The 23,704-nt window shown below is 38.9% G+C and overlaps 1 protein-coding gene across 1 annotated transcript in view; it reads right to left on the bottom strand.

Annotated features, from left to right (window-relative positions):
• Positions 1-2,964: 2,964 nt before the first annotated feature.
• LOC126412325 (E3 ubiquitin-protein ligase SHPRH) overlaps positions 2,965-23,704 on the bottom strand; it is a 257,671-nt gene continuing 236,931 nt past the window's right edge. The window contains exons 22-23 of the mRNA XM_050081845.1: positions 7,139-7,299; positions 2,965-6,995 (exon numbers count right to left, since the gene is read on the bottom strand). Coding sequence (XP_049937802.1) covers positions 6,365-6,995; positions 7,139-7,299 — 792 coding nt within the window. The 3' untranslated portion in view covers positions 2,965-6,364. The remainder of the gene's footprint in view (positions 6,996-7,138; positions 7,300-23,704) is intronic.

The raw sequence follows: 23,704 nt of genomic DNA on the forward strand, positions 1-23,704 counted from the left end.
CTTTGCTACACCTCGCTTCCAGTTCTTTCACTATGTTGCCATCCTGTGAGAATATGCATCCAAGTACTTGAAACAGTCCACCTGTTCTAACTTTGTTCCTCCTATTTGGCACTCAATCCGTTTATATTTCTTTCCCACTGACATTACTTTCGTTTTGGAGTTGGAGATGCTAATCTTCATACCATAGTCCTTACATTTCTGATCTAGCTCTGAAATATTACTTTGCAAACTTTCAATCGAATCTGCCATTACAACTAAGTCATCCGCATATGCAAGACTGCTTATTTTGTGTTCACATATCTTAATATCACCCAGCCAGTCTATTGTTTTCAACATATGATCCATAAATAATATGAACAACAGTGGAGACAGGTTGCAGCCTTGTCTTACCCCTGAAACTACTCTGAACCATGAACTCAATTTACCGTCAACTCTAACTGCTGCCTGACTATCCATGTAAAGACCTTTAATTGCTTGCAAAAGTTTGCCTCCTATTGCATAATCTTGTAGACTAGACAATAACTTCCTCCTAGGAACCCGGTCATATGCCTTTTCTAGATCTATAAAGCATAGATACAATTCCCTGTTCCACTCATAACACTTCTTCATTATTTGCCGTAAGCTAAAGATCTGGTCCTGACAACCTCTAAGAGGCCTAAACCCACACTGATTTTCATCCAATTGGTCCTCAACTAATACTCGCACTTTCCTTTCAACAATACCTGAGAAGATTTTACCCACAACGCTGATTAAAGAGATACCTCTGTAGTTGTTACAATCTTTTCTGTTTCCATGTTTAAAGATTGGTGTGGTTACTGCTTTTGTCCAGTCTGATGGAACCTGTCCCAACTCCCAGGCCATTTCAATTATCCTGTGTAGCCATTTAAGACCTGACATTCCACTGTATTTGATGAGTTCCGACTTAATTTCATCCACGCCAGCCGCTTTATTGCACTGCAATCTATTGACCATTTTTTCCACTTCCTCAAGTGTGATCCTATTTCCATCATCATTCCTATCCCATTCTACCTCGAAATCTGAAACATTACTGATCGCATTTTCACCTACATTGAGCAACTCTTCAAAATATTCCCTCCATCTGCCCAAGGCATCCACAGGATTCACCAGCAGTTTTCCTGACCTGTCCAAAATACTTGTCATTTCCTTCTTACCTCCCTTTCGAAGACTGCTAATTACACTCCAGAATGGTTTTCCAGCAGCTTGACCCATAGTCTCCAACCTGTTTCCAAAGTCTTCCCACGATTTCTTCTTGGATGCTGCAATTATCTGTTTGGCTTTGTTTCTTTCTTCAACATAACTTTCTCTGTCTACCTGGGTTCTGGTATGTAGCCATTTTTGATACGCCTTCTTTTTCCTTTTACAGGCTGCCTTGACTGTATCGTTCCACCAAGCTGTTTGCTTCATCCTACTTTTACACACTACTGTTCCAAGACATTCTTTAGCCACTTCTAGTACTGTGTCCCTGTACCTTGTCCATTCCTTTTCCAATGACTGTAATTGACTACATTCAACTAACTGGTACCTTTCTGAGATCGCTGTTATGTACTTGTGCCTGATTTCCTTATCCTGAAGTTTCTCCACTCTTATCCTCCTACATATGGACCTGACCTCCTGCACTTTCGGCCTCACAATCCCAATTTCACTGCAGATTAAATAATGATCAGTGTCATCGAAGAATCCCCTGAATACACGTGTGTCCCTCACAGCCTTCCTGAATTCCTGATCTGTTATTATATAGTCAATGACAGATCTGGTTCCCCTGCCTTCTCAAGTATACCGGTGAATGTTCTTATGTTTAAAAAAGGAGTTTGTGATTACTAAGCCCATACTGGCACAGTAATCCAAGAGTTGTTTCCTGTTCCTGTTGGCCTCCATATCCTCTCCAAATTTATCCATAACCTTTTCATACCCTTCTGTTCGATTTCCAAACCTGGCGTTAAAATCACCCATGAGCAGAACACTGTCCTTGTCCTTTACTCTTTAAACTACATCACTGAGTGCCTCATTAAAACTATCCATCTTATCTTGATCTGTCCCTTCACAATGTGAATATACTGACACAATCCTAATTTTCTTGCTAGACACTGTCAAATCTATCCACATCAGTCGTTCGTTTACATACCTTATTGCAACTACGCTGGGTTCCATTTCTTTCCTGATGTAAAGCTATTCCTGCTTTGACTCCTGACAGGTAGACCTTGTATTCTCCCACTTCCTCTTCTTTCTCACCCCTTACCCGAATGTCACAAACAGCTAAAACGTCCAGCCCCATCTTACTTGCAGCCTCTGCCAGCTCTACCTTCTTCCCAGAGTAGCCCCCATTGATATTGATAGCTCCCCATCTCATTACCATTTGTTTTACCATACGAAAGCGCTGGCAGGTCGATAGAAACACAAACAGACATATACATACACACAAAATTCAAGCTTTCGCAACAGACTGTTGCCTCATCAGGAAAGAGGGAAGGAGAGGGAAAGACGAAAGGAAGTGGGTTTTAAGGGAGAGGGTAAGCGAGTCATTCCAATCCCGGGAGCGGAAAGACTTACCTTAGGGGGAAAAAGGACGGGTATACACTCGCGCACACACACACACATATCCATCCACACATATACAGACACAAGCAGACATGTGTCTGTATATGTGTGGATGGATATGTGTGTGTGTGTGTGTGTGAGTGTATACCCATCCTTTTTTCCCCTAAGGTAAGTCTTTCCGCTCCCGGGATTGGAATGACTCCTTACCCTCTCCCTTAAAACCCACTTCCTTTCGTCTTTCCCTCTCCTTCCCTCTTTCCTGACGAAGCCACCGTTTGTTGCGAAAGCTAGAATTTTGTGTGTATGTTTGTGTTTGTTTGTGTATCTATCGACCTGCCAGCGGGTGAATGGAACTTGCATAGAATTTAAATGTGGACCCAGAAATTATAATGCCATGTCTGTTCCAACATAAAACATATTTTAATCACAGTGAATATCAATGATTACATGAGATTCATCGTATAATGCATACTAGTCAGCTAATTTTCATTCACCAACGTCTATGACTTCAGACTTGTTTGGTTGTTTACTTCGCAGTCCTTAAAGTCATAATATTGAATTTAGAAATTTTTGTATACAAGAAACATGTGATATTCTACTAAATGCAGCCCCACATTTTCTTGTAAAATTGCAATTGCATGGCAACAGTAATGGAGATTAAAATATAACAACAATGATAGGAAGGACAAAGTATAGTTTTCATTTTTGTGAAACTAATAATTGTACAGGATGATAAAAAAGTCTTTCAAAGGAAACTTAAGCACAGTAAACTCTCGATTATCTGCGGTAATTGGGTACTTGAAAACTGCAGACAAAAATTAATTACAATGTCATATTTAAATTAACTAATGTCTATAATAAATTCTACTTTAATTATCATAGTACATGTGAAAATTCAGTACTTACAAAAAATACATTACAAAATAATTTCATGTTACCTAACACTGCTTTGAAACAAAATACTGCCCTGAACTTGCAATGTTTGTGTTTACTACACTCATGCTGTAACAGGAGATTATTGCTCAAATGTGACTACTCCTGGCTTAAAAAAAAAATTTCATCAGCAAAAATCAGTGGTAGGAATACACCACGGATAATCTGCAAAGTGGATGATCAACTCACAGACAATCACAAATTTATTGTATCAAGAGTTTACTGTACTTGTTCATCAAGACGAACTGTGGCAAATAAACTGTTAAAATGAGACAACAACCTGTAAAAAATAATTTCTGTGGCAATGAAGGGGAAAACATAATTTTTATTTTAACATTTCTAAAGGCATTTTATGATTTCTTTTACACAATTTATCACAACTGACCAATAAATGAACTTTTTTCTCCTTAAAAAAATAAAAAAGAACTACTGCATGCTATATGCCAGAAAACACAGTGTGCACATATTGGATACATTGTCACATTTTAACTTGCTAAAGTTATATAAAATGCTTTCATTCTTTACAAAAATTACACTTGTGACATGAGTGAGAGACTTGTGTCAGTGCAAAAGTTGCCAGTAGATGATTCTATCAAATACACAAATGCCGATTATTATCCATTTTTCCTGCCAATTTATGTCAGCTATAACATCCAAATTTATAATTTATAAAGAAAAAATTAAAAGTTCATTTTACTATGTGTCAAACCAGTTTTTGCAACTTACATTTTTAATGGCCATTTTATGTAAATTTACATGTACTTCTAAAAAACCATTGAAACTGCTCTCACATACTGATTGTACAATAAGGTATCACCATTATTTATACAGATTTGCTTAACTCGATACAAAGACTGCTTTACATTAAACATTACAAAGTACTGGCAGTGAACATTGGCAGTGGATGCAGTAAGACTGATTATTACACATGTCTTGTCCCATTTATAACTGAATTTTTCCTCAATAAATGTATGTCAATAGAAATTCATTTTCAGAATAAAATGTTTATTTTTTTCAAAATGATGCTGGAACACAGTAAACAAAGAAATAATGAGTTGAAAACTGTAACAATAATAGTGATGCAACTTTATGAAAGATCATCTGCTTGAATCTATAAAATTTTAAATATTGCTTCCAATACTTAACAGGCTCCATACTGATACAACATTGTTAACATGCTGCTGTTTTCTGTACCAATGCAAAACTTCATCACTTCTTTACATTCCTGCGCAAAGCCTTTATAGGTATCAATTTGCACATCAAGAGTGAGCAAAATGCAACTCTTTGTATCAATAACTAGACGAAAATATGTCATCAGGGTATTAAACCTGAATAAGAAACTGTTACGAGAGGACTGTTAAATTATATAGCTGGCCAGTGCTGTAGAATTTTACATACAGCCAGTAGACACGTATAAAAGTAGAAAACCCATTCCCAGCATTCACAACTTTGTTCTTTACTCAGGGAGGGCACGGGAACAAGTTGAAAAGAGACCCTAACCAGCCAGCATGCATTCACTGCACAGCTGTTTAAACCAAAAAGACCCCAGGCTGAGCATTCCTGACAGCATAAATCAAGGGACTCGAGTGCCCGCTAATACTACACGGTACCATCCATCCATCCATCAACATCCTCCTGCAAGCACTCGTTTCTCTGAAGCCCATTGATGGGAACTCACTCTTCAATCAGTCCTCGCATCGTGCCACCCTCCCGATAATGAATCGTCTGAGGTAAATACTGGTGAGCTACTCTATCTTCTTTAAGTTTGAAGGCATTCCTATGTCATTTGCAATGTGTGTTACATGTATTGAGCTGTCACTGCATATGCAACTGAAAGAAAGAGGATCAATCTAAGCAGTCAGTAGTTTCTTTCTACTGACACTGATTGTTCACAAACTGGCGTATGTTATTGGTGTTTAAGGCAACTGCAGTTTTATTTTTAAATTGACTAAACATATGCAGCCATGCATAAGATAGACTGATGTTGGGCTAAGTCATGAATTTCAGTAAGCCCAAATTCTACTGAGAACTTGAGAGTGAAAGGAAGACAAGAAGTGGGTACAGTAACGTAACAGGATGGAGAGGATGAAGGAAGGATTACTTTCACATTAATTCTTTGCTAGCTGCAACAAACACATTTGCATGAAAGACATGAATGATCTGAAGGCAGTTATCAGAATCACATCTCTCATTTTTTTTTTCAAAACTTTTTAAGAGCTGTTCCCATAATGTTACAAGAAAGAGAGATTTTCACGTTCTTTATAGAATCCAGACAAGAATGTATGGAGCACTGATAAATTCCTGTCAAACTGATCAACATGTTCTAACTGATACAGGCAATAAATAGAAAGGTCTGCAATTGATAACAGTGTGAAGGTAAAAATTTGAAGATTTTTATATGTTAGACATAACATTTCCAAAAATGTTACCTGTGCTTTGTGGTATAATTCCTAAGTTTGTTTTGGACAATACAATGATTTACACAACTTAATCTCTCTTGCTTTGGAGAGGTGACAGTCAATAAAATTCTGACAATATCACATTAATCTTTCCACCTACATTAACACTGGCTTGTGCATGTACATAGTCTCTCTCTCTCTCTCTCTCTCTCTCTCTCTATACACCCCCGCCCCCTCCCTCCCCATACACACAACATTTTTGAGCCAGAGTTCAAAAGGTTATTGATAAATTACATAAAAATGCATGTGTTACTAATCAAAAGTAAGTAGCAATGTAAGAAATTCCTGACACTCAGTTCCAAATCGCTTCTTACACTCTAACACATATCTCAGACACAACCGCAAGTTACAAAATGATTGTAGAAAGATTGCACGACAATCATTCACTAAAGGAACAAAGTGCTTTTTGCTGCACTTCAAATGCCATCAACAAGACCTTGCAAAGCACTACCTTCCTCTTCCATTGATGAGTCATTTGTTGATGGCACACTTCCAACTGGCATTACAATGTCCACTGTACTTTGCACTAAATGGTGACCTGTGTCACGGGAGGTGCCAGGTATAGGATCATAACTGTTTATCTCATCAACATCCAACATAGTTCCAGTATCAACATTTACACCAACACTATTGTTACTGCTACCTGCACACTGTAAATCAGTGACATGTTCTTGAACAACATCCTGAAACATTTCTGCCGACTGTGACGAAGCACTTGTTGACGGTGTATCCCGTAGTGAAGAAGCTACTTGTTCAGTCTCCCGTTCATGCTCATACCTTTCGTGTGAAAATCCATGGGCAGAGTTAGGAGCATTATTGTTCATTTGAACTATGTTTGACTGACTATCATTACCATCATCTAAAGTGACAACAGATGGAGCAGCTGCAGATGTAGCAGCTGCAGCACCTTCAGCATCAGTGAAAAGCCCCATAAGATGATTCAAAGTAATACTGTCATCACTCCAGTCTTTGGCACCACTATGCATAGCTTCATATATCCTCTCTTCAACAGTTCCTCGTATCAAAAACCGATGAACCGTAGTTTTCCTGTGATGCAATACAACACAATAATTACTTTTGTTACATCTTTGCAGAAATAAAACAATTACACAGTCTGTTCAGTTTAATGTATACTGTTCTTATAAACATGAAACTGTAAGTGTTGATTAACATAAAGACAACTAACTCACTTTTTTTGCCCGATACGATGCACGCGGCCAATAGCTTGCAACTCGTCTGCAGGGTTTAGAATTGGTTCCACCAATAAAACGTGTGTGGCCTCTGTAAGATTAAGACCTTTGGCACCGGAACGGACAGGGAGGAGGAGTGCATCCACTCGTAAATCCTTGTTCTAAATTAAAAGAAGTTTATTAACTTTTGAATGTACCATAATAATAATAATTTTGTTTATATATTCTTACCTAACATATATAGCACATTGGAGGGGAGAAAAAAAGTCAGAGCTACAAGAGAAGATTTTTGAAAGAGTTAAATCTTAATATTTGACTATTCTGAAAAACGAAAATTTTGAATAAAAATAACTCTGAAAATACTACATTTCCAGAAAAAGGGCAGTGCTTGCTAAAAAAAATTGAATGAAGGATTTCAAAGGTGAAATTTTGATGATCATACGGTTACAGGCACTGTAAAGTATGAATATTTCTTTAAATAAAATGTTTCCATATGAAACATTTACACTAATGTCATCAGCAGATTGTAAATAATAAAATTTAGTGGAATGCTGCATGAGTAAGTTGTTGGTAATTTCATGTACACACAATATAATCATTACTAATGAGGAGAGGTCAGGAAAAATATCCACCAAAGAGACAATATAACGTGATATGTAGTTGTGAGGCAGAGCTATGTTTAAGATGGAGCAAATTAAAAACAAGGCACTGAGTGTTAGGGTCATTGGACCTGAGAGCTGTAAAACTATAAACCGTCAACAACGTCTTTCCTGTACAAAAGTTCATCACCAGACCCACTATACATTATTATTAACAGTAACTCCATTATTCCACGAGTTTCAGAGTTTCCACTGAGTTACAGGTCAGCGGTGCAGATCCAGAGGCAGTCACCTGCCATGTTTGGACATGGGTGTGTGCTGTGGGTGCCAACCATTGTTGAGTGCCTGGACTGTGGCTTTCAAAGAATAGAGAGAAAGTGATTTTGAGTGCAATGATATAACAATGACTTTTACTGAAATGAATTTTAATATGACAGATTTTCAATTAGCTTTCTTTACATCTTGTACTGGTAGAGGTTATGTATTTTCATGATGATATTAATAAATGGGCAATGAATGTTACTTATAGAACTATCAATAAATTGCTGGTACATCAAAGAGAGATATTAACTCTGCTTGCAATCAAAGCTCAAGTAATCGAGCAAGGTTCGAGAATGGATGCATTGAATGGCTTTAATTTGGAATTGAGCAGTAAATCTCTCAACTGGGAATTAAAGCTAAAAAGTAATAGGTAGAACTGGACTTTCACAGAGCGACACATGCTGTGAAAGTTCCAGATTTCATCACTGAAGCACTCTTACATACGTACAGTATACCACTGAAAGACTTCCTCATCTCTTACAGCAACTGAAGAATGTATATATTGCACACTAAACGATAACCCTATTAACTATAGGTCAGTGCTAGAGGAATATTCTATTGGCTGCAGGAATGTGCAGCGAGTGTCATAATGTAATGATGATGGTAAGAGTAAGATTTTCAGGGCCAACAACAGCAAGGTCTTTAGTGCCCATATGGAAACATAATAACATGAGTGTGGAGAAATATCAAGGCAACAATACCCAAAGTGTCAAATCCAGCACTTGGTAAAAGAGGAAAAAAAGCAGTGAAAGAATTGAAAGAAGGCAGCAGATACCTGTGGCTGGCTAATTGCTGGAAGAAAAATGTGTGAACCAGCCAGTCTGCAACACGCTAAAATCTCCAGCCAAAAAGTTTGAGCCAGAGTGCAGACATACCACAAAACTTTAAAAGCTTCACCACATTCGCCTCGTCATGTGATTAAATAGAGGGCTGATGCCCACCTAAATTTGCTTCTGCCATTTAGCATGAAATAAAATCCACTTAGTTAAAATGTGGCATACTCTGACTTCTATGCCACAGGCATCATAGACAAGAGGTTTCTCTCACCGGAGTAAAAAGCCATGTGTCGTGGGACAGTACCCAATGCGGAAGCAGGTCAGAGCGCTCATCTACATCTACATTTATACTCTGCAAACCACAGTGAGGAGCATAGCAGAGGATACGGCCCATTGTACCAGTTATTAGGGTTTATTTCTGTCCCATTCACGTATGGGGCGTGGGAACAATGATTGTTTGAATCATCATTTAAAGATGATTTTTGAAAATTTGTTAATACACTTTCTCATGACAGTTTACGTCTATCTTCAAGAGTCTTCCAGTACAGTTCCTTCAGTATCTCTGTGACACTTTCCCATGGATTAAACAAACCTGTGACTATTAGTGCTGCCTTCTCTGTATATGTTCAATATACCCTGGCAGTCCTATCTCATACAGGTCCCACCCACTTGAGCAAAGTTATAGAACCGGCTGCATGAGTTATATATAAGCAATCTCCTTTGTAGATTGATTGCACTTCTCCAGTATTCTACCGATGGTCCGAAGTCTACCACCTGCTTTACCCACAACTGAACCTACGTGATCATTCCATTTCATATCCCTACACCCAGGTATTTGTGTGAGGTGGCCAATTCCAACAGTGAGTCATTGATATTATAGTCATAGGATACTATGTTTTTTCATTTTGTGAAGTGCACGATTTTACATTTCTGAGCATTTAAAGCAAGTTGTCAATCTCTGCACTTCTTTGCAATCTTATCAAGATCTGACTGAATATTTATGCTGCTTCTTTCAGACAGTACTTCGTTATAGATAACTGTATCATCTGTAGAGAGCCTAGTTTACTATTAATATTGTCTGCACAGTCATTAATATACAACATAAACAGCAAGGGTCCCAACCTACTACCCTGGGGCACACCCAAAGTTACCTCTACATCTGATGATGACTCTCCATCCAAGACAACATGATGCAGCCTCCCTACCAAAAAGTCCTCAATCTGGTCACAAATTTCACTTGGTAACCCATATGACCTTGCTTTTGACAATAAGTGTAGGTGTGACACTGAGTCAAATGCTTTTCAGAAATCAAGAAATATAGCATCTACCTGGATTGCCTTGATCCAAGCCTTTCAGTATGTCATGTGATAAAAGTGAGAGTTGGGTTTCATAAGATCGATGTTTTCGAAATACATGCTGGTTGGTATTGAGGAGGTCATTCTGTTCAAGGTCTGAGTTCAGAATATGTTCTAAGATTCTACAACAAATCGATGTCACGGGTATTTGATGGTAGTTTTGTGGCTCACTACTACTACCTTTCTCGTAGATGGGTGTGAGCTATCCCTTTTTCCAAGAACTGTGTATGGTTTTTTGTTCCTGTCTCATTCACTAGGTACTTGACACTAACATTGGAGCCACTAACAGCCTTTACATACAGCCACAATTTCTTTGGGTTCTGTGAAAGATCACAATATTCTGCTACAGAGGCATCATGCATTGCTTCTTGACAGCCATCAAGTTTCATTCAACATCTCTCTTATCTACAGCCCTACGCTTTGTTTTACACCTATAATGCAGTAATCTGTTTCTTTACAGTGACTGTATACCATGGAGGTTCCCTCCCATTACGAACTTTTCTACTGGGTACATATCTATCCAGTGCATCATCAACTATTCTTTTTAACTTGAGCCAGAGTTCCTTTACATGCTCCTGACCTGTGCTGAAAGTTTCAAATACCTCATTTAGATATTACATTACTGATAATTTATCTAGTTTACTGAACATACATATCTTTCTGCTTATTTTGGTTGTATTTTGTACTTTGGTAATCACTGTTGCAACAACTGTGTCATATTCACATCCTCAAAGAGGTCAGGTCTATTTGTTGCCATCAGATCCAATTTATTTCCATAATTAGTGGGGTTCCTAACTAACGGTTCCAGGTAGTTTTCAGAGAAAGCATTTAGCGAAGTTTCACAGGATGTCTTATGATGTCCACTATTAACAAAACCATAGCTTTCCCAATTAATTGTCGGATGATTGAAGTCTCCACTGATGATTACAATATCACGCCTGAACCGTTCTCCATTGCGTAACTGCCACAACAACTGGCCAGCTCACTTCGAATTCCTTGTCTGGCATTCTTTCTAGATGTGTTTGGATCCTGTTTCATGGCTCTGGCTGCAATTCATCATTCCAACTGCAGCAACACAGTCACGATTATAACTGCTGTACCCAGCATTGTGGCATAGCACCAGGGGTTAGCATGGAAACCTGACCTGTAGAAGGTCGTAGGTTAGAATCATGTCAAAAGCAGCAATTTTTTTTGTTTCTAAACCTAATCAAATGATTTTAATTATTATTTTTATTCAATTAAATGGTTTCAATGTAACATTTTTATTTCTAAATTCTTTGACATGTCATTTTCATTATTCTATTTACTGTATTTGCTATTATTTTTCTTACTTTTTTTCCCTAATCTGCCTGAGTCGCTTATGACCAAGTGCCAACGAGGATTCTCATCGGTTGTGTAGTCATTGCGAAGATAGTTTCAAGTAACCAATGATAGTGAGAAATTACAGTTTGCATTTAGCACTGAAACTGAATTTTTCTGTCTTCAGTTTGCTCATAGAGGTTACCTTTAATTGCAGTCAACAAAGCCATCATGATTTTAGTCCTACTGCAGATTGCTGATTGTCATTTTCTCAGATACATCACACATTACGAGGTTGTGGTTGGCTTAGGACACAAATTTAAATTCACTGCTACAAAACTAGTAGTCTACTGCAGTTCAATCATTGGTCACTTAAAATCAGCTGTTGACAGAGCATCTCACATTTCCGACATACCTTCTGGCAGCCAGTTCCAACAATGCTCTGTGTTACACATGAACAGCACTTGTCATTGTGAAGTGGCTCACTGTGTGTGTGTGTGTGTGTGTGTGTGTGTGTGTGTGTGTGTGTGTGTGTGTGACCTATAATGCAACGGTAGCCGGCAGCCAATGTGGCCGCAAGTGACACACATCAACCATGAAGTAATTAAGACTCAGATATAAAAAGAATGTGGTGGTGGACCTGAAGTCGGAAGGACTTCACGAGAGAATGGCAATCCCTTGGGCACAGGAAATGTCAGTCAATAGGGAGGTGGTGTCAACAGCAGTAAATAGGAATCCACATGGTAATGGCATCCAGATGGCTGAGAGTGGGTGAAGGAACTGGTTACTTTAATAAGGAGGCTACACCACCACTACGAACTGACTCCTTGGAACTGCGTAGGTGGGAGTTTTCTTAAAACACATCTTTCACTCCCAAAACCATCCTAGCTCCCAATCTCCACTAGCAACCTGCCCCAGCACCCTAACCTCACTCAGCTTGCACCCAAAGCCTCTTCCTTGCTGTCTTCTCTTTCTTTGTTCTGTCATCCCCTCCCAATTTGTTTCTCCTCTCACTGTCATTGCATGCTGCACGAAATCACTGCTGCTGGTATCTGCATCGCATTCTCGTCTCACACACCTGTTACCTCTACCCCATCCACCATTCTTGAAACCTCTCTCCTGCTGCCCGCTTTGCTCTTCCCCTTGCCCACTCCATTGATACGACCCCTCATCCCAGTCCAGCTGCAGAACAGCAGCCCCTTCACTGCCTACTAAGCCAGCATGGTGTAGCTCTTTGTGTGTGTGTGTGTGTGTGTGTGTGTGTGTGTGTGTGTGTGTGTGTGAGAGAGAGAGAGAGAGAGAGAGAGAGAGAGAGAGAGAGAGAGAGAGAGAGAGAGAGAGAGGGGGGGGAGGGGGGGGGGGAGAGGGGGGGGGGGCGGCGGCATGGGCACACATGCACGCTCCGGCACAAAAAAGGATTCATCCTGAAGTAACAAGCTTTTCAGCCCCATTGATGGGCCTGTCGATAACTCAGTGCCTCTACTGTTTGGCTTGTTACTTTTACTGTTAAAATGTGACCAGTATTTGCGTACTGCAGGACCCTGTCACTAAGCACCATCTTTGTGAAGTGTGTGTTTTTTCTGAAGGTATGTTATGGTCCCCTGTTGTAAATGCATTATAGGATTCTGGGTTCAATTGGATATTGAGGGTGAAGCGAAGCAAGATATTAATTCTTAAGCATGTCGCGTACTCGATTATAGGGCTCAAAATTAGGAAGATGTACTTTTGAGAGTAAAGAAGAGAGGAATTTTTCCAGCCACAGAATGGGGTATCCCTGATGCAAGAGAGTGGAACTGATTCATACCACAGTAGCAGATTCAAATAAATAAATTAATGAAACTCTCAGGATGAGCCACAAAGATGAATACATAGTGAACAAAACTGGTCCACAGGAATTATGGGTAATTGTCAGAACAATGAAACGAAACTTATTACTAGAAGCAGAAACAGATGAAAAGGAATACCTAGCTGCAGAAGTACAGAACAGTATATTCTATAACTGTGTCAATTAATTCATGCAGCACACTGAATAAAGTACGAAGTACTCCTATAGCTGGAGTGATAATTGCAGAAGTACACTGCTTGCTATAGCGACATTGATGATGAGCTGCTTTAGCAGTCCAACTTGCTGATCTCACTGAATCTGGGAGTTGTGCCACACAGAATTATTTGAAACCAAAATGAATTATGAAAAAAATGTTTTATAGTTGTAATAAGATGACTTTACTTGAAGTGAGTGTCACATACATGCACACGTTGATTTTTTGATGCAGATTGATCCTTTATAATATTTCTTGAAAAGAGGAATAATAGAATGTTGACTTTTTGTTGTACAGCCTTTGTAGATTGTATAAAATTACTGCATACTATATGACTATGGTTCATCCGATTTGATGTTTTGAAAAAGTTTTTAAAAATGTTTAAGTAAATGTGTTAATAGGATAGAGCACACTGGTCTCTTCTGCCAGCTCCACAGCTCCTATAGTCTCCCCATCCCCTCACACATGGAAAGTAAATAAATATAGGAGACAATAAATGTCAATAATTGCTCGCATAAATTCAGTATGGGCACTGAGAATCTGGACATCCTCAAAGAGGTCAGGCCTACTTGTTGCCATTAGATCTAATATAATTTCTTCATGAACAGGCTTCTGAACTATCTGTTCCAGGAAGTTTTCAGAGAAAGCATTTACTAATGTTTTTCAGGATGTCTTGCCAAGCCCACCACTTACAAAACTGTAATTATCTCAGCTGATTGTTGTACAATTAAAGTTTCCTCTGATGTTGACAATGCGATTGCGTAACTTAATTGTAACTTAGGTACTTGTGAAAGTTTTTGGTAACATGTAGGAGTAAGTCTTGTGATCAACAGAAACATCCAATTACAAGTTCATGCTCAACCTGATACCAAGTCTTGGCCAAACAATCTTGCATGCAGCTTCAATTTCTATCTTGGCAGATTTGAGTTTATTGTTTACTGTGATAAGTACATCACCTCCATTTCCCACTAGCCTATCCTTTCGATATAGGTACACTTAACATCTGTTATTATAGGTTATCTGTCTTGAGCTGACTGCAGTGTAATTAAAAAGAGTTACACCAGGCACATTTCACTTTTATTTACAAAGCATCTTCTGTGGTAGTGGTGTTTATTTACATAGTCTGCACCTTCCCCTCTTGCAAGCAGTGGTTGATGTCGACAGGCTTCATTTTACATCTGCAGTTTTTGGCATTTTGTGTTATTTCTTGCACTGCACTATTTATAATTGACTTTGTTAACTGTTTTTCATTCATCACTGCTACAGATAAACACTGTAGCAGGACAAGGAATGAGGATATGGAAGAGATGAGCACTGGAAGCGGAGTATGACAAGGATGCTCACCATCACTGAAGCTATTCACCATATACAGAGAAGAACTAATGGGTTAGGCCACATATGATGCAAAAGACACTCTAATTGGAGGGGAAAGGATAAAGAATTAATATATGCAAATAATCATGCAGTGCTGGTGGAATCAGAAGAGGAACTCTGGAATAAAGATAAAGCAAAGACAAAAGTAATGAGAATAAACACATTTGTAGATAGAAAAAAAAGGTAGAAGTAAAATCCTATCTGTACCTCAGAAATTTTAATGACATGGAATGGAAGCTGTACATAAGAAATAAGGAGGAACATATTTATGGGAAAGAGAGCATATGAAAAGATGAAGCAGTTACTAACATCTAGAAGAATTCCAATGAAGCCAAGGAAAATATTTGCAAAATGTTGTGTGGAGTGGAGTTTTTTTACAGAAGTGAATCACAGGAGGAAAAAAAAAAAAATAAATAAATAAATAAAAAAAAAAGAAAAAAAAATCCAAATGTGGCTATGGAGAAGAATGCTTAAGGTGAAGTGGACTGACAGATAATGAAGGAAGAAAAGAGGATAAGAAAGAAGATTGTTAGAAGCGGTCAGAAAGAGGAAAAACCTTGTCTGGAACATATACTGTACATGAATCGTCCACAACAAAGAATTATAGAGGGAAAAGAGGAAGGAATGAGAGAAAGGGGTAGGAAGAGAATTGGAACAATGGATAACATGAAGACAAACATGCAAACAGATGAAGGAAGATTCTCAGAACAGGACATGATCCATAGCCTCCAGTGGGAACAATATGCTGCAGTATCTGTAAATCACAAATGATGATTTACTAGGAAATGTGTTATGGAAGACACTTGTAACTCTGAAAATTCTTGTAAACATATGTTTATTCACATAAACAGAAAGTAAAATTTGTGGCAAATGATTTTTGTGAATGATTATACAACTGCTAGAATTGTATAAAGAGCAAATACAGATTACAACTGATGCTACAGAACAAAATATGCTTTCTACAGTGCTTGGTGTTTGAAACTACACAATATATAATGACAATACAATTAATACAAAAACAGGTTTGAATTTTACTTTAAGTTTTAGGACCTAGGTTTGCAAAGTGAGTTTATCTGAGACACATTATTTTACTCAGACACAGAGTAAATATGAAATGTTGGCAAATGTATGTACATATAAGTAAACAAACAGGTGAAACGCACAGAGTTTGCACTTGGCTGGTTTTGTGACACATTCTACATTGGCTTCTTCTATATATTTTCCAAACGCCACAAATCAAAACATTGTAGCTGACTGCTGTCCTTTGACAGGAAGAATCTTGGCTCTTCTTCACAAAAACTTTCAACCTGTTTCCCATGGCCTAGCTTTCTGTATCAAAGACACAAACCACTTCCTTCTGTCATCTCTCATCCATTCCCAGCCCAGTACCAGCTGCATTCCTACTCCCACACCCACAGCCTCATTCTTGTCGCAAGTAAGCGTTCACAACATCCTACTGACTCCAAACACAGGACCTCGTTCCTTATACACCCAACAAGCTACATCCTTACCAGCACTTATTTCTCCTTCAAGGGGAAGATATATATGAAACAACCCACAGTGCAGCCATGGGCACTCACACAGTGTTGCCCTGTGCTGACCTGTTTATGGGAAACCTTCTTAGCCACTCGAGATCCTAAGCACCTTGTCTGGTACAGGCTCATTTATGATACTTTTCTGAAGGAAACAGCATCAGCTAATCCTATCTGATTAATCAATTACATATATTGAGAAGTTAGATGTCCTCTTACTCCCTGGGTAGCGCTAAGGCTTTTATCTGTCATCTATCACTTCTTTCACCACTGGTAATGCTTGCCGATGTGAAGCATACCGAGCTGTATCATGGTTCAGGGTGCATGTTAAGGTGCTGGCCCCCTAGAATTGGCTGCGTAAGTCGGTTCAGGGGTCACAGGAGGGCAACAGCACACCTACTCCAATAGGATTGAGGTTATAAAGCACTGTTCAACATAACCTTTGAGTCAATGAGGGTTCTACTTTACTGTGATGTTTATTCGGGATTTGCCTGATTTTACTTTGACTTCTGTTCAACATATTTCATCTGATGGGTTGAATTAGTCAAAAACATGTCATGGAAATGATATATTATGAAGATTTTTCCACATAATTGTATCTTTGTAGTTCGTTGACTATACAGTAAATTGCTGTATGTCTTTTGAATATCTAGGAAGACCGGATCTATTTAGACACTTGCATCAACTGTTTGCAAGATACTGTGTATGAATAAAGCAAGTTGTTATTACCACAAGTATTTATTTTCCTGAATCCTTTTATATTCTTTTTTCCCTCCAAACATCTCAGTGCTTTGAAGCTTTACTACCCTTGCAAGAGTTCTCTAATCCCAATGCAAATACTAAAGGAACCAAGACCACTCACTTTAAAATTTGTATGCAGTCAGCTTGTATGTCCTAATTAATTATGTTAATTGAGCTTCACCAACAAAGCATTTTCATAAAACAACTAGGATGATTTATATGTTCAGCAAGCTAGGTAAAGGGGCATTAGTGTCCAATCTCAATAAGGAACTCAAAATAGTTAGCTCTTGAGAGGAGCATATACAAGAACTGTGACTTAAGTTTAAAGGAATAGTTCACAATGTACCTGATATATATGTATGTAGTAAAACAGTTCATGATGGAAAGAAACAGTGATTTCTGCATAATAGTAGTAAAATGACACATAGCTCTATAGATACAGAAATGTTAAATGAAACACTGTGGAGAGTTCAATGCATAAAAACCTTTGAGGACACAGCAATATATTACTGAAAGATCTCTCACAAAGCCCATACCAAATACACTACTGCCTCATTTTGCATCTAACATCCTGAAAGCCACAGATCACGGCTGTCGGGTAGATACAGTATTTCTCATGTTCTGAAACAATATTATGAGAAGGAAAGTTGCTACTCACCATACAGCATAGATGCAGAAAATAAAGAAAAATCTTTCGCTCTAGGGCAGACTAGAACCAAGGACCTCTCGTTCCGCAGCTGCTCACGCTAACCATGGGACCACGGTGCTCCTGAGCTCAGTTTGTTCTTGATTTTGCCTACCTTCGCGTGGACTACTCAGTTTGTATATTTTGCTTATTTTTTTATAGTTCCACATAACTTCTTCCTGTTTTCTCGATTGATCTGTGTTCAGTTTTTCAAGGCTTATCCACTGTGCCAACTTATAACTAAATCTGAGGGGGGGTGCAATGGGGAGGTTCCCTTGTGAGTTACAAGGGGAATCCTCCTCTGTGGCCGGACAGTGGGACTTTGGGAGGTGGTGGGAGTTGGGAGGATAATTACGGTCAGTGAAGACTTCAGCGAGACCCCTCGGTATATTTCAAGAGGGACTGCTCATCGCTGCAGATGCGACGACCACGGGTGGCTAGGCTGTATGGAAGGGACTTCTTGGTATGGAATAGGTGGCAGCTGTCGAAGTGGAGGTATTGCTGGGGGTTAGTAGGTTTGATATGCACGGAGGTACTGATGTAGCCATCTTCGAGGTGGAGGTCATCAGCTAGGAAAGTGGCTCGTTGGATTGAGTAGGACTGGGTGAAGCAAATGGGGGAGAAATTGTTGAGGTTCTGGAGGAATGTGGGTAGGGTGTCCTCACCTTCGATCCAGATAGCAAAGAAGTCATCAATGAATCTGAGCCAGGTGAGGGGTTTAGGATTCTGGGCTTTTAGGAAGGGTTCCTCTAGATGGTCCATGAATAGGTTGGCATAGATGGTGCAATGAGGATGCTCATGGCTGTACTCTGGATTTGTTTGTAGGTAGTGCCTTCAAAGGAGAAGTAATTGTGGGTGAGAATATAGTTAGTCATGGCAACTAGGAAGGAGGTTGTTGGTTTAGAATACATCGTGTGTTGGGAAAGGTAGTTTTCAGTAGTGGTAAGGCCATTGGCATTAGGAATGGTAGTGTACAGGGAGGTGGCATCAATAGTGACGAGCAGGGAACTGTGGAGAGTTGAAAAGCATTTGACTGAGTACCACACCTACAGTTATTACTGGAAGTATGATCATAAGAGATACTGAGTGAAATTTGTGACTGGATTCAGGATTTCTTGGTAAAGAGGATACAGCATGTTAACTCGGATGGAGAGTCATCGGTAGATTTAGAGGTAAATTGGAAGGTGTGTTGGGACCCTTGCTGTTTTGCTGTTATTGTTGAATATTAATGACTTTGCAGATAATATTAATAGTAACCTTAGACTGTTGCAGATGATGCAATTATCTATAAACAATTATTGTCTGAACAACATTGCACTAACATTCTGTCAGATCTCGATATTTCAAAGTGTTGTAAAGACTGGCAATTTCCTTTAAATGTTTAGAAATGTAAAATTGTGCATTTCACAAAATGAAAAAATATAATATAAATGAATGACATTTGGAATTGATTCTCATACAAATACCTACATGTAACAAATTACAGGAATATGAAATGGAACAATTACACCACTCAGTCATGGGTAAAGGAGGCAGCAGATTTTGGTTCATTGGTAGAATACCAAACATGACTAACAGTGGATATTGCCTGTATGTGAGGGTTGGAACTTTAATACTGGCAACTATTTATTTATAGTTCATACAAAATAGATACGTGTTTCAAAGTTTTACTAACCTTCTAAGTAGTCACCAGCGTTGTGTACAACCCGTTGCCAGCGACATGGAAGTTGTAGGATACTCTTAGTAGTGCCAGTTGTGTTGACAGTTTGAGCCGTGCTGTCTATCGCCCGACAAATTTGTTGCAGTTCTGACACGAATGCTGTGAAGTGTTTCCTTCAGTTTAGAAATAGAGTTGAACTGCTGACTGATGGGGCTGCTAAGTGCTATACCACCTACTGCACTCCCCTGACTTAAGCCCTCACAAGTTCTACTTTATTTCTAAACTGAAGGAAACACTTCACAACATTCGCTGCTCGAACTGTCAACACAACTGGAACTGCTAAGAGTATCCTATGACTTCCACATCGCTGACAATAGGTTATACACAATGCTGGTGACTACTTTGAAGGTCAGTAATACTTTGAAACACGTATCTACTGGGTGATCAAAAAGTCAGTATAAATTTGAAACCTGAATAAATCACGGAATAATGTAGATAGAGAGGTACAAATTGACACACATGCTTGGAATGACATGGGGTTTTATTAGAAAAAAAAGAGAGAAGAATACAAAAGTTCAAAAAATGTCCGACAGATGGTGCTTCGTCTGATCAGAATAGCAATAATTAGCATAACGAAGTAAGACAAAGCAAAGATGATGTTCTTTACATGAAATGCTCAATAGGTCCACCATCATTCCTCAACAATAGCTGTAGTCATGGAATAATGTTGTGAACAGCACTGTAAAGCATGTCCGGAGTTAAGGTGAGGCACTGGCGTCGGATGTTGTCTTTCAGCATCTGTAGAGATGTCGGTCGATCACAATACACTTGTGACTTCAGGTAACCCCAAAGCCAATAATCGCACGGACTGAGATCTGGGGACCTGGGAGGCCAAGCATGACGAAAGTGGCGGCTGAGCACACGATCATCACCAAACGCCGCGCGCAAGAGATCTGTTGGACATTTTGTGACCTCACCCCCCCCCCCCCCCCAATAAAACCCCATGTCATTCCAAGCATGTGTGTCAATTTTTACCTCTATCTACATTATTCCGTGGTTTATTAAGTTTTCAAATTTATACTGACTTTTTGATCACCTGGTATTTTGTACAAGCTGTAAATAAATAGTTGCCACTATTAAAGTTCCAACCCTCATACAAGAAAGAGTAGCATGATGGTCACAAGTTTGTTTGTACCAAGGGAGAGGGTCATAGAGATGCTGAAAAAACTCAAGTGACAGGCGCTTTAAGAGAGATGCGAACTATCCAGATGTAGTCTACTTACAAAGCTTCAAGACTGGCTTTCAGTGAGAAATCTAGGAATATACTATAACTCCTAGACATCACTTCCAGTGGCACTGTGAAGGTAAGATTACACTAATTACAGTGTGAATAGATGCATTTAACTAACAATTCTTGCATCACTCTCAACCTAAATGGAATTGGAATAAGTCCTTACAACAGGTGCTAATAACTGATGGGACATATCCTCTGCCGTGCTCTTCACTGTGGTTTGCTGAGTATCAATGTACATGTAGGTGGCAGGAAAAAAGAAGAATGTTCTGCTCCTGGGTTTTTGGCTCTGTTATTGTGGCTAAAATTTTCAGCAGAGTGCTTCAAAGCCCATGTAACTGTGAACAAAGGGCGAGTTAAAGGTGAGGAAAGAAAGGGAGCTGGAGGGAGGCAATGCAGAAGAGAATCCAATTATCCAGTGTTCAGTGGATGCCCTGTGGAACAAATAATTGTTTCGGGAGGCAGACCCTCTGCATCCACGGCGGTCCAAAATAAATGAAAGATGTGCTAACAAGTGTTATCACATTAATTTTATCCAAAATGGCATGAGAAAATGAAGAATTTTGTGAACTAGAGGGATATTAGCTTAAATTGTTAAAAAATGTACATGGACAGAACTCAGCTGGAGGCCTTCTGGGACACAGATTTCATGTCTGCCTCTGGGACTGACACGGACAGTTTGTAATGGCACAGTAAATTGTAGATACAGACACAAAACTTGTTTTTGTTTTAGGCTTTGACACAATTTGCTTTTGTTCTACTCTTTCTCAATTTTTTTATACAATTTTTTTGAGACACCTCCATATATATGCCAATGTGTCACAAGAGGAACAACCGGTGCCACCTGTTAGCAGAGTGAGAAAATTTTTCAAGTGTTGCATCGTCCACGCAATATTGTAAATTTTGTTTTATTTTTCAATGATTATATTTTAGTGGTTATGGTAAATATTTAAATGATATGTGAATAACAAAATATATAAGATGAAAGACTATATTGATTTGTACACATTTTGTTAATAAAAAAGAGTTGCATGCAGTAGGGCAAAGGCATTGTTGTTGAGCAAATGGTCACACAGTTAATTAGTGTCTGACAGTGTGTCTGATCAGCAGTTCTGTGTAATGGATCTGCTCTGTGAAAGAAATTCGGGTCATCATAATTAAAGTGGCAATATATGGAGAGGCTGGAGGAAGCCATGCACACTTAGCCCTTGAGTGGGCGTGCCTATGTATCAACAAATAACATTTTCTTGTACCATTTCATTGTTGTTTTATAATTCTGAGCCCATACCTATTCTTTCTTTATTACTTCAGTTAACACACTGATAGTCTGTTCTGTCATACATCCAAGTGAGCAGCAGTAATATAAAATAAACAGTGAACTAGGTGGGAAAAAATTATGATTCGTGCAAGAAAATGACTCAGATTACGAGCTAGCAGCAAACTACCACAATGAGGCAATTGTCTATAAGATAATTAATGATAGAATAAGTGGTTGGGTGGGATCCCATGGAACTGCACTGTGTAATGCTTAGAGTGGCTCATTAGTGTGGGGTAATGCCTGTACATGGGAACAGAGTGATATGACGAACGTATATTTTGTTATTGTTTAATTAAACAGTGTTTCAGCTCATGTAATGTAAGTTTATTATAAACTCTGATTCTGCTCTCACATGTTTACCTTTGTGGTATAAAGACTTCTGTTCTTTACAAGTGTACAAAATATGCCACGCACCTGCTCTTGTTATGAGAAATGGTGGACCTGCTTGAGGATTAATAATAATGTAGTGTGCATGAATGAGTGTGTGAAAGTTTTTCTGTGGGTCAAAGCAAAGTTCTTATACTAGGTGTGCTGGTAGTTTTTTGTCATCATATGAATCATTCCCAGCATTCTTGCTTCCATCATTTTATTAAGTGGTGGAACCGGACACAGATCTGATCAAAGGCAATGAGGTGTTCAATTGAGGGATTCTGCTTACGGTGTGGGGAGCCCACCTGTTTTCGTTAATGGCCTCGACAATTTCTGAGGTCCACCAAGGTAATACATTCAGACATGGGGAATCCTGAAGAATAGGGGATCACTAGTCTCAATGATGTTTCCTGTTATGTGTCTCTTTGCTCCATGCATTTGTCTGCTACAGGTGAGTTGTTTCCTTTCCTTTATTGTAAAATAATTGCTCCATCCAGGAATTTCTATTACAGCCATAATTTATTTGTTGACTTAATTGAATTTTCCTTTGATACAACTAACTAGTTCATTTAATTTTACCCTTAATCTTGAGATATTATGCTGTAAGGATAGCAGATACTTAAAACTGATCAAACTATAACCAAGGAGGGGGGGGGGGGGGGGGGGGGAAATAAAAGAATTCTGATGATAGGTCAAAATTTTCATGATAACTTCATTATTTCATTGTGATGCTTTCATTAGCTTTAAATTTTGTCAATCTTAGCCTCTTAACTTTTTTATTTTTTATACTCTACCTATCAAAATGGATGCCACTCTGACAATTGTGGCAAATGGTACTTAATCATCTTCCTCAGGCCAGATTCTCGTCACCTAACAACTTCCATTCCGAATAATACCCCTATTATGTTACTCATCCCCGACATGAACCATGGACCTTGCTGTTGGTGGGGTGGTTTGTGCACCTCAGCTATAGAGATAGTTGTACCACAGGTTCAACCACAATGGTGGGTTATCTGTTGAGAGGCCAGAAAAACATGTGGTTGCTGTAGAGGAAAAGCAGACTTCAGTAGCTGCAGGGTCAACTGTCTGGATGATTGACTGATCTGGCCTTGTAACATCCACCAAAATGGTCTTGCTGTTCTGGCACTGCTGACAGCTCAAAGCAAGGGGAAACTACACCCATAATTTTTCCTGAGGGTATGCAGCT

This window comes from Schistocerca serialis, chromosome 7 (assembly GCF_023864345.2).
Source record: "Schistocerca serialis cubense isolate TAMUIC-IGC-003099 chromosome 7, iqSchSeri2.2, whole genome shotgun sequence".
In the NCBI taxonomy this organism is placed as follows: Eukaryota; Metazoa; Arthropoda; class Insecta; order Orthoptera; family Acrididae; genus Schistocerca; species Schistocerca serialis.